Source organism: Pyrgilauda ruficollis, unplaced genomic scaffold (assembly GCF_017590135.1).
Source record: "Pyrgilauda ruficollis isolate IOZ18807 unplaced genomic scaffold, ASM1759013v1 scaffold10, whole genome shotgun sequence".
NCBI classification, from domain to species: Eukaryota; Metazoa; Chordata; class Aves; order Passeriformes; family Passeridae; genus Pyrgilauda; species Pyrgilauda ruficollis.
In genome coordinates, this window is record NW_024508101.1 from 14,080,372 (window position 1) to 14,094,498 (window position 14,127).

Below are 14,127 nucleotides of genomic sequence, written 5' to 3' on the forward strand. Positions count from 1 at the left end.
CTGCAGCAGCCCTGCCAGAGGCTGGATTCCTCTGGGAAGAAGCATAGAAGCAGAGGCCAGCTCACTAGCCTGGCTTCCAGCTTAATTTGTGCAGACATAAACTAGCACCCCCAGGCTCTGGTTTCCCTCCATTTCATTTTGGGGAAAACCCTGGATGAAATGGGAAGAAATCAAGTATTGTAGCTGTCCCTAGTGAGGCAGGCATGGGTATTGACAGTGAGTGTCCAGCCACTTTGGTGTGGTCCCACCATGGTCCCCAGCTATGGGCTTTGGTCTCTTCTGGCTTCAGGGACACAGAGCTGCTCCTGACAGGGTGGAACATCCTTGTCTCTCTTATAGGATAATCTTGAGTGTGAAGCAGCATTTAGCTCAAGAGCCAGTCCTGCTCTTCATTCAGGTGTACATTTTTATTCCTTAAAAAGCCAAGATTGCCACATTTTGTATGGGCAGAGGGGGTGTTTGTGTTTTGTGGGTGCCACTTCTGTGCCTGTGTAATTGGAAGTTGTAGCAGTCTAGAGTAGATTGTAGGGAGAGGGTATGTCCCAGATCCACTCTTTTTGAACCTTAGGAGGGACTTTGGAAAGTCATCTTGGGATGTCTTGATGGCCAGACTGGTGCACTGAGGATTTGGACTGGTTGGAAACCTCATATGAAGTTATGAAGGTCTCTTTGCTCTAAGATCCTTTGAGTTGTCCTTGTCTGCATGAAGTGATGGAGGGCCAGCTGGATTTCTCCAAAAAGCCCTGAAATCCTGGAGATACCTATCTCTGGTGTGTGTTGCAGTAACCTAAAATAAGGAGCTGAGCTGGAGGTTGGTGGATGGGCTTGTGGTTGGTACAGCAAGGGGCAGAGCGGCGGGGAGGGCTCTTGTCTGTGTTGTTGCTGAAAAAGCAGGAGTGATATGAGCCGCCTCTGCTCTGCTGCTAAAAACAACCCAGCTTGTTTTTATTTAATGCAGTTTTGAGCTGCAGGCCCCAGTGTTTCACCTGCCTGCAAGTGGGAACTCCAAACCCCAAGCGCCTTGGAAGCCCGCCTGCGTCCCTGCGTGTCCCTGCAGCACCGGGATGGGAAATGTGGTTCCTCCTTGGCTGGAGGAGGGACTGCTGAAATTCAGGCTGGAAGGCATTGGGATGGGACAGGTGAAGCTTCTGTTGGGGTCATGTTTCTGCTACTGAGGTGTTTCTGGGTAAACTGGGCCTTTGCATTGCCAGATCCTGCAGGCTTTCCCAAGAAAATGGACCCAAAAACTGCTCCCGTGGGATTTCTGCCTGTATTTGTTGTACAGCATCCTGGCAGCATGGAGGTGGCTCTTCAGGTGGTACAACTGCCTGCACCAGGAGAGGGTCAGTGTTGGCTCATGTCTCTTGTGGATCCTGCCTGGTGCCAGCATTAGTCTGGGAAATAAATGATTCTTAAATCACATTGGTTCATCCCCAGGGCTTAAGGGAGTCAGGCTTTTGTAAGGTCATGATTGATGTGTCCATAGAGCTCATCATTCTTGGTGTGGGGCCAGCTCTGGCAACAGAGAGCCCCAGAGGCATGTGGACCCTGCTGGAGGATGTGCAAACAAGCCACACCAGCAGGCCATGACAGAGGAGAATAGTTGAGGCAGGGAGGAAAATCACTGGGTCAGAGAAGAAGAAGAGAATCAGGGCAAGAGGGAGGAAGAGAATAGCTGGGGCAGGGAGGAGGAGGAAGAAGGAGGAGGATGATAATCAAGGTGGTTGCAGGGTTAAATAAAAGCTGTCAGTGATTTGAAAAGGGGAAAGAAAGAAAAAGAAAACCCGCTAAAGAGACACTCTCCTTTCTCACCCGGCTTGTAATCAGCCGCCCCCTCTGCCAGCGAGCAGCTGGCGGGCGGGCGGGCGAGGAGGGGGTGGCAGGAGGGGTCCAGCTGCTCCTCGGCCCGGCCTCGGCACCCCAGGAGTCCCCTCAGCCCCAGCTCAGCACGGGCTGCACGGCCCAGGACCTGCCCCTGTCGTGGGTCCCTGACAGGCTGGGGTCTGAGGTCCTGAAGAGCACTGCCAGGGGGAGGTGGGGTGGGGAAAAGGAGGAGGGGGACTTGTCTGAAATGCCGGGGATTCATCTCCTACTCCCCCTGCCCTCGCCGTTCTTAAAGGAGCTGCTTGAGCTGTCGGCTCTGGATTATATTAATTAGCAGAGAAGTGCTGTGCCTGCTCATGGGGCTGTGCTGCTCATGGGGCTGTGCTCTTTGTGGGGCTGTGCTGCCAGCAGGAACTGGAGATCTGCAAGTCTGTGTGAAGCAGCTGCCTGGCTCCCCAAAACCTCTCATTCCAGCCCAAAATAACCTCATCAAAACCAAGGCTGAGCTGGAGGTCTTCAGCATCTCCTCCTGGAGCCCAGCTGGTTGCTTACCTTCTGGGCCAAACCTGCCTGCCTTGGTATCTGGGGCTGGTGTGGTAGGGAAAGCAGCACCATGGTTTTGGGATGGCACCCTCTGCTCCTCACTAGGCCTCCACTCCTGTGGGCAAAGAGGACCAGGCTGACCTGGCCGGGCTGGCAGGTCAGTGTGGTGTGGGAGCTGCTGGGCTGGGGTGTGAGGACATCCCTGCCCATGGCTGCTTTGTGTCTTGCAGGAGAGGAAGCTGTGTGCCCACCCCCGGATCGAGATCTACAAGCAGGACCGCATCTACTTCGTGTGTCCCCTTGCCCGCCAGGGGGACTTCTATGTGCCTGAAATGAAAGAGCTGGAGAGGAAGAGCAGGGCTGCTGCAGCTGTGGCTGAGGACGCCCAGACAGACATCACAGGTATTTGTGGCTTGTGCACAAGCTCCATCTTCATCAGCCCTCACAGAGGTGGGGTCCTGGTATCCCAGTCCTGCTGCCTGAGCAGAGAGGGACTGGCCTGTGCCCACCTGGTACCCAACCACCGAGTCTCAGCACACCTCTTCCCCTCACCCTGGGCTGATCCCCAGAGATCTCAGATGACATCCCCTGAGAAGTCATGGTGTGCCTCAGGGAGCACCCAGGAACCCTTGCAGTTTTGGGTTAAGCCACTGGCCCACTGTTGTCAGCGCAGAGCTGGATCTCACAGCTTTTACTTGCAGCTGGGCTTGTTTTTCTCTTTGTCATATACATCTTCCTTGATCTTATGTTCATCTGCTACATATTGGGATTGCAAAGAGCTTAAATACCAGGTTGCTGTAGCTCGTGGTGGAGTTGCCTGAGAGCATCTGCTCAGCAAGATTTGTTGGAGCCTGGATGTATTCATACAGGAAGGGACCACAATGGCTGTAGGCGCAGAACAGCAGTGCTATAGTAACCCGAAATGCTAGTTGCCTTCAGCAGCCCACATGCTCCCGTGCCTGTGAGATGTAGGAGCTGGCTGTCCAAGCATTCCCAGGCACTGGACAGCACATCTGAGCTGGCTGCTGGCAGGGGCCTCCCCCTGCCCCACGCTTGTGTAATGGGCATGAAAAAACCATGAGGGCTGTGCTCGCCTCGCGGGCAGTTGGGTCATTTGCTTCAACACATCTTCAGGTTTGGGTCGCTTTAATTCTTAATCACATAAAAGCAAGCCTGGGAATTGCTTTCTGGGAGCTCTGTCCATTTAGCATTGGAATGAGGAGCCTAATTGGAGCTGTTTCCCAGCACTTCCAGGGCCCGTGTTAGCACGGCGCTCACTTGGCTCTGCTCTTTGTGTGCCTTGTGTTGGGGCAGCACCAGCCCTGCTTGGCCAGAGGTGCCCCAGAGCCCACTCGCTCTGACAGCTTCAGGATCCCTGGGAGGAAGGGCAGCTCGAGGGTGGTGCCTTCAGAGCTGTGTGTGCTCCCGTGTGCCCTGCTCAGGGGCCATGATCCCACAGCACAGCCAGGGGTGCTCGCAGCAGCCACTGCCCTGTGCCCTGCCTGTCTCGGTGCTTTCCCTGGGTGCCACTGCCACCGTGCCCACAGTGGGGAGTCCTCTGCCCTGCTGGAAGAAGGGCTAGGAAGGTCTTCCCAGTTTTAGAAGGAAAATGACATTGGACTTTCTGACGCTGGGCCGGGCTCTCCAGCAGCAGCTCTGGGCCAGCTCCTCCACCACCCCTTCCCCTCCAGGCACATAGATGAACTTTTGTCAGTGCAATCTGATGCAGTGCCATCTGCTGAGTCTGCACAAAACCACCTTAAAATAATAATACCTGTTATTATTTTGGTTGGCGTGAGACTAAAGAGTTGGTCTTGGATGTTGCACTGTGATTGTCACTGCTGGGCACAGTGGCAGAACCACATCTGATGGGTGTCACATCCTTGCTCTGGCTGAGGATGTAGCAAGCCTATGGGTGGCTTGAGCAGCTCCTGCCTGAGGCTTTGGTGGTCCCATGAAGATTACACCTTATGGAATGAGACTGATCCTCCATTCCTGACAATTTTATGTGGTAGGATCTGTGCAACCACCTCTGAGTTGGAGAAAGAGAAACCTCTTTTCCCATCCTTTTTAGCCTTCTTCCCTGGGCAGTCCCTCTAGAAGTGGCTCCAGTTAGTCACAGCCCCTTCAACAGGCATGATGGACATGAGGTCTTGATGACCCAGGAGATCCAGGATGTCTGTGACAGTTTTCAAGCTTTCCTCTGCCAGCTGGAAGGTGGGCACAGCAGTGTCCCCATCTGCCTGTCAGCATGATCTCTGCTCAGCCCCCAGTTGCTTATATTTGGGTTATTTCTTGGTCCTTCTCAGGTTTGAGTGGATGTTTCAAATGGTCCTGCTCTGCTGGAGGCTCAGAAAGGGCTCCTGGGACAGTGGGGGTAGGTGGTAGACCCTGATAGTGGCTGTCAGTTCCTCTGGCTGTGCCTGAGCTGCACAAATCCAGGTGTAGGGCTTTGAAACTCAGTTGTGCCTCAATGGATAAGTGGAGACTGGGAAGGTTCTGAGCCCCGTTTCCTCTCCCAAAGGCAGCTGAGGCTGCTCTGTGCACAGAAGCTTTAGGTTGTGTGTCCTCACGTGGTAGCAAAAGAAGCCTCCTCTTTCCTCCTCCCAAAATACTGAGATAAGAGCATTGAGTGTGATTTCAGCATGGACATCATGTTGAGTAATGCTCTGTGTGAGCACACCACTGGTCAGTCACAGCTCAAGAAACTCCCCACCAGCAGCTGGATTATGCTTCCTTTGAGTTAAAGACGTGAGAAGTTCCAAGTGGAAGGTGTTGCCATTTCTCCTCACCTGTCATTGTGGCTGGTGCCAGACGGTACCAAGCGACTTGAAAGTGTAAGAAAAGCTTGGATTTGTTTTCTCGAGCCTCCTGACCTCGGAGCACCTCTCTGCATTTAGGCTGTCATCTGCTGTCCTTGCTCCTGAGCCCCCCCGTGAGGTGCTGGGTGCCGTGGCTGTGAGTGAAGCCAGTGGCCACAAAGGCTGTGGGACTGGTGCAGGGTCTCTGCTTTCTGTGCTGCTGTGCACAGAGCAGGGTGCTGCAGCTCTGCTGAGGATGGACTCACTCAGCACACAAGGAAGGCGCCGGGGGCTGTGGCTGCCTCTGCACCAATTCCGTCCCTTCTTCGCCATCCTCAGGGTCATTGGAAAGACAGGAAGCGTTTTAGGAAGGCGGCTGATGGGTCTGCAGGGGGCCAGTGTCAATCAGGATGAGTTGTTTTGTACTTAATTGTTTTCTGGGGCTTTGGCTCGGCGGGTCCCCGCTCCCGGCTCCCTCCCAGCAGCGCTCTGCAGTGTGACCCCGCTGCTCTTTGTGCAAGGTGAAAGCAAACAAAAGCAGCCTCTCCACAAGGGCTTGCTGGCATGAACACAGATGGTTCCCAAGCTTGTGGCTCTGCCCAGAATCTCAGGTGCTCATTTTCCTGGAGCAGAGTCCGACCCACAGCATTCAGGTACAGCTGATGGCATCACACGCTGAGCTCCAGTGCCACAGAGGAGCAACTTTCCTGGTGTGTTCTGCCTCATCCTTGCTTGCTTCCATCCTTCAAAGAGCCCTGCCTGTTCCTGCCTGCTTTTACATCGTGGGAAGTGCCCCAGTCCCCTTCCTGGTGGCTTGTGTGTGAGCTTCAGCAGTCATGGACGAGCTGTACCCCTGGCAGCACACTGTATTTAGGGGTGATGAATATTTGATGGAATGAGGGGAAGGAAAGGGCCCAGGAGCACCAGGAGTGGAGCACTGCTCAGGCATCAGTGTGGCACAGGGGTGGTGCAGGGGGAGAGCCTGCCCTCATTCTGGATTTGGGAATGTCAATACCTGGTGTGGCACAGGGCTGAACTGTCTGGGGAGCCAGCTGCCCCCCGGGCTCATTGGCAGTGTGGGGTGAGTGGTTCCCATTGCACCCATCCCTGGCTGGTCTCTTGGAGCTGGCTGCTTGATATCCCTTCTTCCTGGCTTTTGGGAGACTCCTTAACACCTTGTCATGGCTTCACCCCAGGCTGTGCCTCTGTTTCCCAAGTGAAAACTCCTGGGTTCCATGTTCCTGCTGAGTGGTAGTGCAGTGGGATGGCTGTGCCATGCTTGAGGGAGCAAGGTCAAGGGCGAGTTTCAATAGAGGATGGCTGCTGCCTCACAATGTGCCAGAGGAAAAAGCCATGCTGGATCAGGGTGTTGGACTGGTTCCTGGTGTAAGGACCAGCCTTGGGAAGGTGGATGCAAGGAATGGGCAGTGGGTCATGGGAGGACCAAACAAGGTGTGTGGGGAAGGATGGACAAGTGGCTGTAACAGCTGCTGGAAGTGTGTGCCTGTGAGATGAGGCCTGAATCCCTGCTTGCCCTCCCACAGGGCTTTGGTTGCCCTCTCAGAGCCCCTTGCTCTGCCTTCCTGGCCTCCCTGTTAGGACAGCTGGGTGCTCCTGCCACGTTCCCCTGTCAGAGCTGACCCCACATGGTCCCTGGCAGCAGCAGCTCTGTTGCCCTGGCCACGCCAGACATTGATCCTGGCCAGGCTGAGTGGCCATGCCAGAGCCAGCCTTTTCCTGTGCAGGGGAGAGCGAGGCTGCTGAAATGGGCAAATTCGCCAGCTGAGGCTGCTCGAACATGATCAGAAGTGACAGAGCAGTGACAAAGTGCCTGGCTGAAGGGAAACAGGACTCGATTTATTGTCACCCTTGGAGCAAGGGAGAGGAAGGTGGCTATGAGAACGAGGACAGCAGTGCTTTCACACAGTGGTGGCTTGGAGCGGTGTGTAGGTCAGCTTCATCCCTGTCTTCTTCTTCCTCTTCCTGAGCTGCTGCTCCTCTCCTCAGGAGATTCTTTGCTTTGTGTCATGAGGTTACATGACAGCTTCTGAGCCCAAATGTTCCCTGGGGTGCCAGGGGAGAGGTGCTGAGCAGGAAGGGCACTGCTTGGGGGGTTGGTGTCACTCCTGTCCCCTGGGATCTTAGAGGGATGCAAGACGACCACACATGACATGAGCTGTCATGAAGCCAGGGTGGGAACATGTCCATGTCACCTCAGACCACCAATTTGGCCAAATCAGATTATTTCATCTTTTCAGATCACCACTAAAGACCTTGCAAACCCTAATTTGTCTTCAAGGCTCAGGGTCTGCACACTCCCCTTCATCCCCTGCAGCTCTTGATCTTCCCAGAGGCTCCCTGCTGACCCAGTGCCCTGCTGAGGTCCTGTCAGGTGGGACAGCATCTCCCACCTTTCTGCTGCCCACTCAGTGGCTGCTGTCCCCTGCAACGAGTGCCTTGCTGCAGTGTGCAGAACATCCTTTTTAACTTAGAGTAAATGTAGTTTCCATGTCGAGGTGCTCCCTGATGCTGCAGCAAAGGCAGTGTGTGTTAGTGGGCAGTGGTTTTTAACTCCTTTCCCTGGGAGGGGTCACCTGGCATTGCCTGAGGAGGGGCCGAGGGCTTGGTTTGTGCCAGCTGCCCAAAGGGTTGCCAAGGTGAGAGGGTGGAGGTTCAGGTTCCTTTCCAGGATGAAGCCAGTATGCCATCCAGGTGGGATGAAGCAGTGGGTGCACTGTGTCTGTGGAGCTTTTCTGGCTACCCCTCATCCTGCTGCCACTGCTGGGTCCTCTCAGAACAGCCGTCACTCAGCGGCAGGACCGTGGGATGATGCTGCTCAGGAGGCAGAGGACTGCCATTTACAAGCAGTTCTGCTGGCAGCTGCCCAGGCTGGGAAGAAAAACAGCATAGAAAAAGGATTTAAGGATGTTTGGAAGGAAAGTTCCCTCCTTGGTGAATCTCCTTCAGGAGATCAGTGGCTGCCACACAACTGCAGGAGAGCAAGCAGCCCAGCCTTGGGAACCCTGGCTGCAGGAGCTGTAGGCGGCTGGAAGTGCCTGTGGGAGCCCCATGCCAGCAGCTGAGGATGGAGCTGCACCAGCAGCAGGCTGTGGAGAAGAGGGCTCTCCTCTCCCACCTGGTGATGACCTCAAAGAGGTTCCCATTTGCCACTTCCCAGCCCCGTTGGTGGCAAGCCCCAGTCCTCCACGAGTGCTGCTGCTGAGTGTGGCTCCTCCTGGTTTCGCTCCTGGTGTGGGGCATGATCCTCAGCAGGGGTGTTCAGTCCAGCATGGATGGAGGTGCTGGGAAATGACAGAGCCTGGCACTCACTTCCCACTGCTGCAAGGCAGGCAGGGAGGAGATAGAGCAGGGAGGGCCATGATGGAAGAGCCTGTCCAGTGTTTGCAGACATATCATAATTAACAATGAGGATCTGTGATGTCATAATAAACCACGTGGATCTGTGATGTCATAATTAACAATAATTAATGTTTAACAGGAGGGTTTGGTCTCCTGGCTGGTTGCTCTGGCAACAGCACCGAGCTGCTGGTCTTAATCTGACACGTTCCTCTTCTTGTCAGCTCCTTAATTGTATTGTCGATGGAGCTAATGAGGCAGGGATCTGGGGAGGAGGAGGTGGGCCGAGGGCTCCACCTGGGCAGGCAGGGGCAGCCCCGGGGGGCCTGGTCATGAGATGGGGTGTGGCTGGCAGCCAGGTCATGTGGAGAAGCACAGAACGAGCTGGGAAGGCTCCCGCTATCCTCTGGCACCCTGACACCTGCCTGCTGCTGCCCTGCCTGTCTTCACACTGCTGCCAGAGCTGCTGGCTGTGGGGGAGCCATGGAGGGAGTGGGAGCAGCCTGTCAGGTGCTGAAGGCACCAGGATGCTCTGGCATGAGGCTGGACATACATACCTGCTTCTGACAGCAGAGCATCTGAGGATTTGCACTTGTACCATCACCCCCTTAGGTGCTTAAACAATTCTGCCCTCACAGGGCAGAGTCCTTCCTGCTCTTTGTCTCATTCCTGGTGCCATGCCGTGAAGGCACCAGGATGCTCTGGCATGAGGCTGGACATACATACCTGCTTCTGACAGCAGAGCATCTGAGGATTTGCACTTGTACCGTCACCCCCTTAGGTGCTTAAACAATTCTGCAGCTCCACATGACCCTCACAGGGCAGAGTCCTTCCTGTTCTTTGTCTCATTCCTGGTGCCATGCCAGAGACAGGCATGCATTCTCCCTCAGGAAGGGCTTGGCGGGTCCTTGTTATGTGCACGAGGAGCAGTTGTGGGACCATGGTGTGGCCAGGTCAGGGTATGGCTGGAAGCTGGTGCTTGTTTGTGCTGACTTGGGGGTTCCTGATTTCAGGGGGCAGTTTGGGCTCAGCCCATTCTTGACCTGATCACGTCTCAAAGGCATAGGAGGTGACAAGAGGTAGGAGCTGGTCTCCACTGTGGCCTGATATCTTGGAGGCTTCAAAGGCTGTGGCCCCCATCCCCATTGCCTCCTTCCCACAGCATTCACTCTTTCCCATTCTCTCTCCATCCCAGGGGTCGACACCATGAGTGAGACGAGCTCCATCAGCATGGAGGCCACAACTGACAGCAGAGACACCTCGGTGGCCACCTCCATCCTGCTGCCCTTCCCAGGCAGCCGTGGCCGGGAGGAGGCGGACAACCGCAGCGAGCACAGCTACAGCGAGTCGGGAGCCAGCGGCTCCTCCTTCGAGGAGCTGGACCTGGAGGCTGCCGGGGACGGGGAGGGAGCCCCGGGCCTGCTGCCTGATGCGGGCTATGCAGGCAGCCAGGAGGTCACAGACAAGTGGACCAAGGAGCCCATTGCTGCTGAGAGAGGAGAGGAGTGAAGAGAGACCTGGCTGCCTCACCTCCCACCGGGGTCTGAGTTACTGGGAACCAGTTGCCTTTCCCACCTCCTTCCTCTCCAGCCAAGAGATTTTGGTAGCTGATTCCCCCCAGGACCTGCTCTCCCTCTTTGCAGAAAGGGTGTTTGACCATTGTTGGGGGTGCTGGGAGGTGGGGGGGATTTCTGTGGTGCTTGGTGGTGCAGGGTTAGGTCAGGTTGGGAGGACAGTGAAATGCATTTGCCGTGTGTGTGTCCAGGCCCATGGCAGATTCTTTGCAGGTGTCTGGGAGTTGGTGGTGATGTCAGAGATGTCCTCCCTCGTCTCTGCTGGTGCCCCTCTCACCCACAGCTTCTCTCTGCCACACCACCACGTTTTCTAGCACCAAAGAGCTGTGAGTTGGGTCAGTTGGGTTTGTTCCCCTCTTCTCTTCCCCTTGCTGAACAATGGAAACATCCTGTGTAAATGTGGTCCTCCTGGCACTGCCATGAGCGCTTTGGGGTCTGTAATAAAGTGGATGCTTTTCCTCACTGGTGGCTGGTACATTGCTGACTTGTCCTTTGGCTGATTGTGCCATCCTGTCCCATGGTGGGGAGTGGGCTGTGGCTGGGAGCTGTCCCCATGGCCCTCAACTGAGCCAAAGAGCTGCCCAGGGGCTCTGCATCCCTGCTGCTCAGGCTTTCTCCCTGCCTGGGCACAGGGTCTGTTCCCAGCTTGTGTAAGCTGCAGGGGAAGTGGGGAAGGAAGGGTCCCAGCTGCCATGCTGAGCTGGGCAGAGCTGGAGTTCGTGGCATCCCCACTCCTCCTGGGAACCTGTGCAGAGTAAAACCAGTATAAAGCCAGATATAAAGCTGCTGCTGGGCCTCCTGCTGTGGCAGGTGACACCAGGCTGCCTGCACTGTGCCTTCCTGACATCCCATCTGTCTGTCCTGCTGCTGTGGAATGCAGGCAGGGAGGGCTGCCTGAGGTGGTCCCTGTTCCCTGTCTCTCAGCTTGGGACAAGGGAGCAGCCTGGACGTCATGGTCACGGTGCCACAGGGCAATGCCAGGTGCCAGAGTACCTGCTGAGTGCCCTTGGTGCCCCAGCAGCCCAGGGATTGTTTCCTGGTGGTCAAACGCGGCAGCCCAAAACTGGGGTGAGGGTGTCAGGGCCAGGGCAGGTCTGACTGTCTCTCCATGGTGGGAATGTGTCCTCCCTGGCTTGGAAAGGTCATGATTAGTCCTCAGCCAGTGATTGACATGAGATTGTTCATAAATATTTTGTGCTCTGAGTGATAAAATATTAAACTCCTCCAGCCCACATGGAAAAATATTGCTCTTCCCGGTGTTTATCTTTGTTGCTGGTTATTACAAAACTGCCAAGCCCCCTGAAATATTTATGCTTGGCTGAGGCTCCCTAGGGATTGGAGCCAGGCAGTGGATACTGATGGTGCTTGTCCCCTAACCCCACTGAAGCTGGGCAGCAGGGGCTTTGCCATCATCCTGCTGCCATGGGCACTGGAGCAGCAGCCGGGACGATGCAGCCAGTGCCGAGGTGTGTGTGAGGCTGGAGCCAGGACCCCTCTGCTGGGGGAAGCAGGACCACGGCAGTGCCACATCCCTTGGCACAACACACCTCCAGTCCTCCTCACCCCTGTCCACCCCAGCCTGCAGTGGTGAGGTCCCCCAGCCCAGGCTCCCTCCTCTCCCCAGTGTCCCACTCTGTGCCAACAGTCTTGACAGGAGAGGCCGGTGGGGTCTGAGGTGCTGCTGCTGTGGGGCTCCAGGGGGGACCTTGCCAGGGACGTTCCCAGTTATCCCTCCCCAAACCAGGATTGCCGGGGGGAAGGGAGTCCAGCAGAGTGTCTGACACACTACAGAGCCCTTAACTCGCAGCCTGCGAGTGCAGAAGCTTGCAGAGGGGAAACTGAGGCACACAGTGGTGAGGTGATTACTCAGGGCAGTGCCCCAGAAGCACCTTGTCCCCTGTGTCATCCCCTGTCCAGTTCTCGTCTCTGAGGGATGGAGCTCTGGGGATGCAACGCCGCAGGATCCTGGGCAGCCGAATGGCTCTAGGAAGTTTGAGCAATTTGTAGAGATGTGGGACACAACCCTGCCCGTGCCTCTGTTTGTATGGCCCAAAGCCTTCCCCAGCCAGGTGTGTGAGCTGCGGGTGAGTGCTGGGGCTGCGGGGAATGCGGGTGGGCAGTGGGTGATGCCGGGTGCCTGAACTCCTCCCAGGGCCTTGGGGAGTGGGAGGCAGGCCAGGCAAGGGGGAACAAACCCTGGGGCACCAGCCTGTAGCTGTGGAGCTTGATCTGGGGCTGGGTCCCCTCTCACTGTCTGGGAATGAGCTGGGGGCTCTGGGGTCAGGGGAGCAGGTGCCGAGCTGTGCCCTGCCAGGGTGCAGAGCCGCTCCTGCCTGCTCTGGCCATGTCCTTCTCGCATCCTGACAGTGCTCGGCTCAGTCTGACCATCCCTTGCCTGGACCTGGCTGTGTCTTGCCTGTGTTCTACCTTCTCTGTCCGTGTCCTGCCCGTGTCCTGACCGAGCTCCGCCTGGACCTGGCCATCTGCCCCCGGCTTTGCCCCAGCCCCGGCACTGCCTGCCCGGCTCAGCCGGTGCCGGGGCGAGCGGGGGGCAGTCGGGGCGGCCCCGGGGGTGCCGCTGCCCACCGGGCCGGGCCGGACCGGGGCGGGGGCCGGGCCGGGCCGGGCGGGGGGCGGAGCGGCTCCGCTCTGCTGGGGCTGGCGGAGTGTCAGAGGCGGCGGCGGGAGGCGGTGGCAGCCGCAGCTCCGAGACAGCCGCGGCACCGGCGCTGGCACCGGCTCCCGGCACAGTCCGCCGGGCCCAGGTAAGGGCTGCGGTCCCACCCCGGCGCTCCCATCGCCGTGCCCTCGGTTCGCGCCCTGCCCCGGCGGCGCGTCGCCGTCTCCAGAGCCCCGGTGCCGGCGGTGGAGCGGCACGGAGACCGGCGGTACCCCGCTGCCGTCGGGGCCGCGCCACGGCGGGGCTCGGAGACCGGTGCCCGGTGCCGGGGCTCCCGGAGCTGCGGGACGAGAGCAGAGCACGGGCACGGGCACGGGCACAGGAGCCGCCGGGGATGCGGGCGGTCAGGGTGGCACCGGGGCTGCTCCCGCCGCTCACCCTTGCCCGGCGCAAGACGCGGAGCTTCGGGAGAACAGCCTGGGGGGTTCTCGTCCCCCCGGTGATCCGGCAGCCCCGAGCCCCGCGGTGGCACTCGGCAGGACCCGCCGCCGCAGCCCCCGGCACCGGGGCAGGGACGCGGGGTCAGCGCCCGGCCCGGCGGGACAGACCCCGGTCCCCGCCGTTCCCCCCGGCCTCCGGTCCGGCTGCCCGGGCCGGAGAGAGCCGGGGCTTTGAGGGGGCAGTGAGTGTGCCGGGACAGCCGGATCTGGGGCGCGTTCGGGACGGGAGGTGGGGCGGCCGCGGGGGCGCCGGGGAGCGCCCCGGGGAGGCCTCGGCCCCGCGGGGTATCGGGGCTGGCAGCCCCCCTGCAGGGGAGAGCTGGGGGCTCCTGGCAGAGCTCGGTGGCGGTGGGACCTCTGGGACCTCCGCGGGAGGTGGCACTGTCCCTGCGCCCCCGCAGCAGTGCCGCTCTCGCACACGGCCCAGGTGTCGCACAATCCCTGGGATGCTGGTGTCGCAGGGCTCAGCGCTCCTGGCACGGCGTGGGAAGCGCTCCGAGCACGGAGGAGTCACGGCCCCTTCTCACTCACCCCATTCGGGGTGCGAGGAGAGGCTGCCCGCGGCTCCAGGAGCTTCCCGTGGCTGTCGGGCTGGACTTGGCCCTGCCCTGCCCGGTGCTTCACTTCCCCGGACATTCTCCAGAGGTTCCCGCGGGCTGTCAAACCCCCGGCACTGAACCAATCGAGCTGAGCAGCTGCGGGAATGGCGGGAGCCCTGCTCGCTGTCCATCGTGGCTCGCTGCCGGGTGGGTGGTGGTTTGCCCTTCAGAGGAGCTTGGCCTGAAGTGCCTTTCATCTGGTGGGTCCTGTCACCTGCCCCAAAAGACCTGGACCACAGGGACCCGGATTCCCAGTGTCACCAGACCCCTGTGCCAGGCTCAGCCTGCCACTGATGAGCTCCATGAATA

At 58.2% G+C, this 14,127-nt stretch overlaps 1 protein-coding gene across 2 annotated transcripts in view; it reads left to right on the forward strand.

The window, feature by feature from the left end:
• Positions 1–10,561, forward strand: part of TEX264 (testis expressed 264, ER-phagy receptor) — a 39,548-nt gene extending 28,987 nt beyond the window's left edge. For both annotated transcript variants that reach the window (XM_041463475.1, XM_041463484.1), the window contains exons 5-6: positions 2,598–2,769; positions 9,721–10,561. In XM_041463475.1, coding sequence (XP_041319409.1) covers positions 2,598–2,769; positions 9,721–10,034 — 486 coding nt within the window. In that variant the 3' untranslated portion in view covers positions 10,035–10,561. The remainder of the gene's footprint in view (positions 1–2,597; positions 2,770–9,720) is intronic.
• The last annotated feature ends 3,566 nt before the right edge of the window (positions 10,562–14,127 follow it).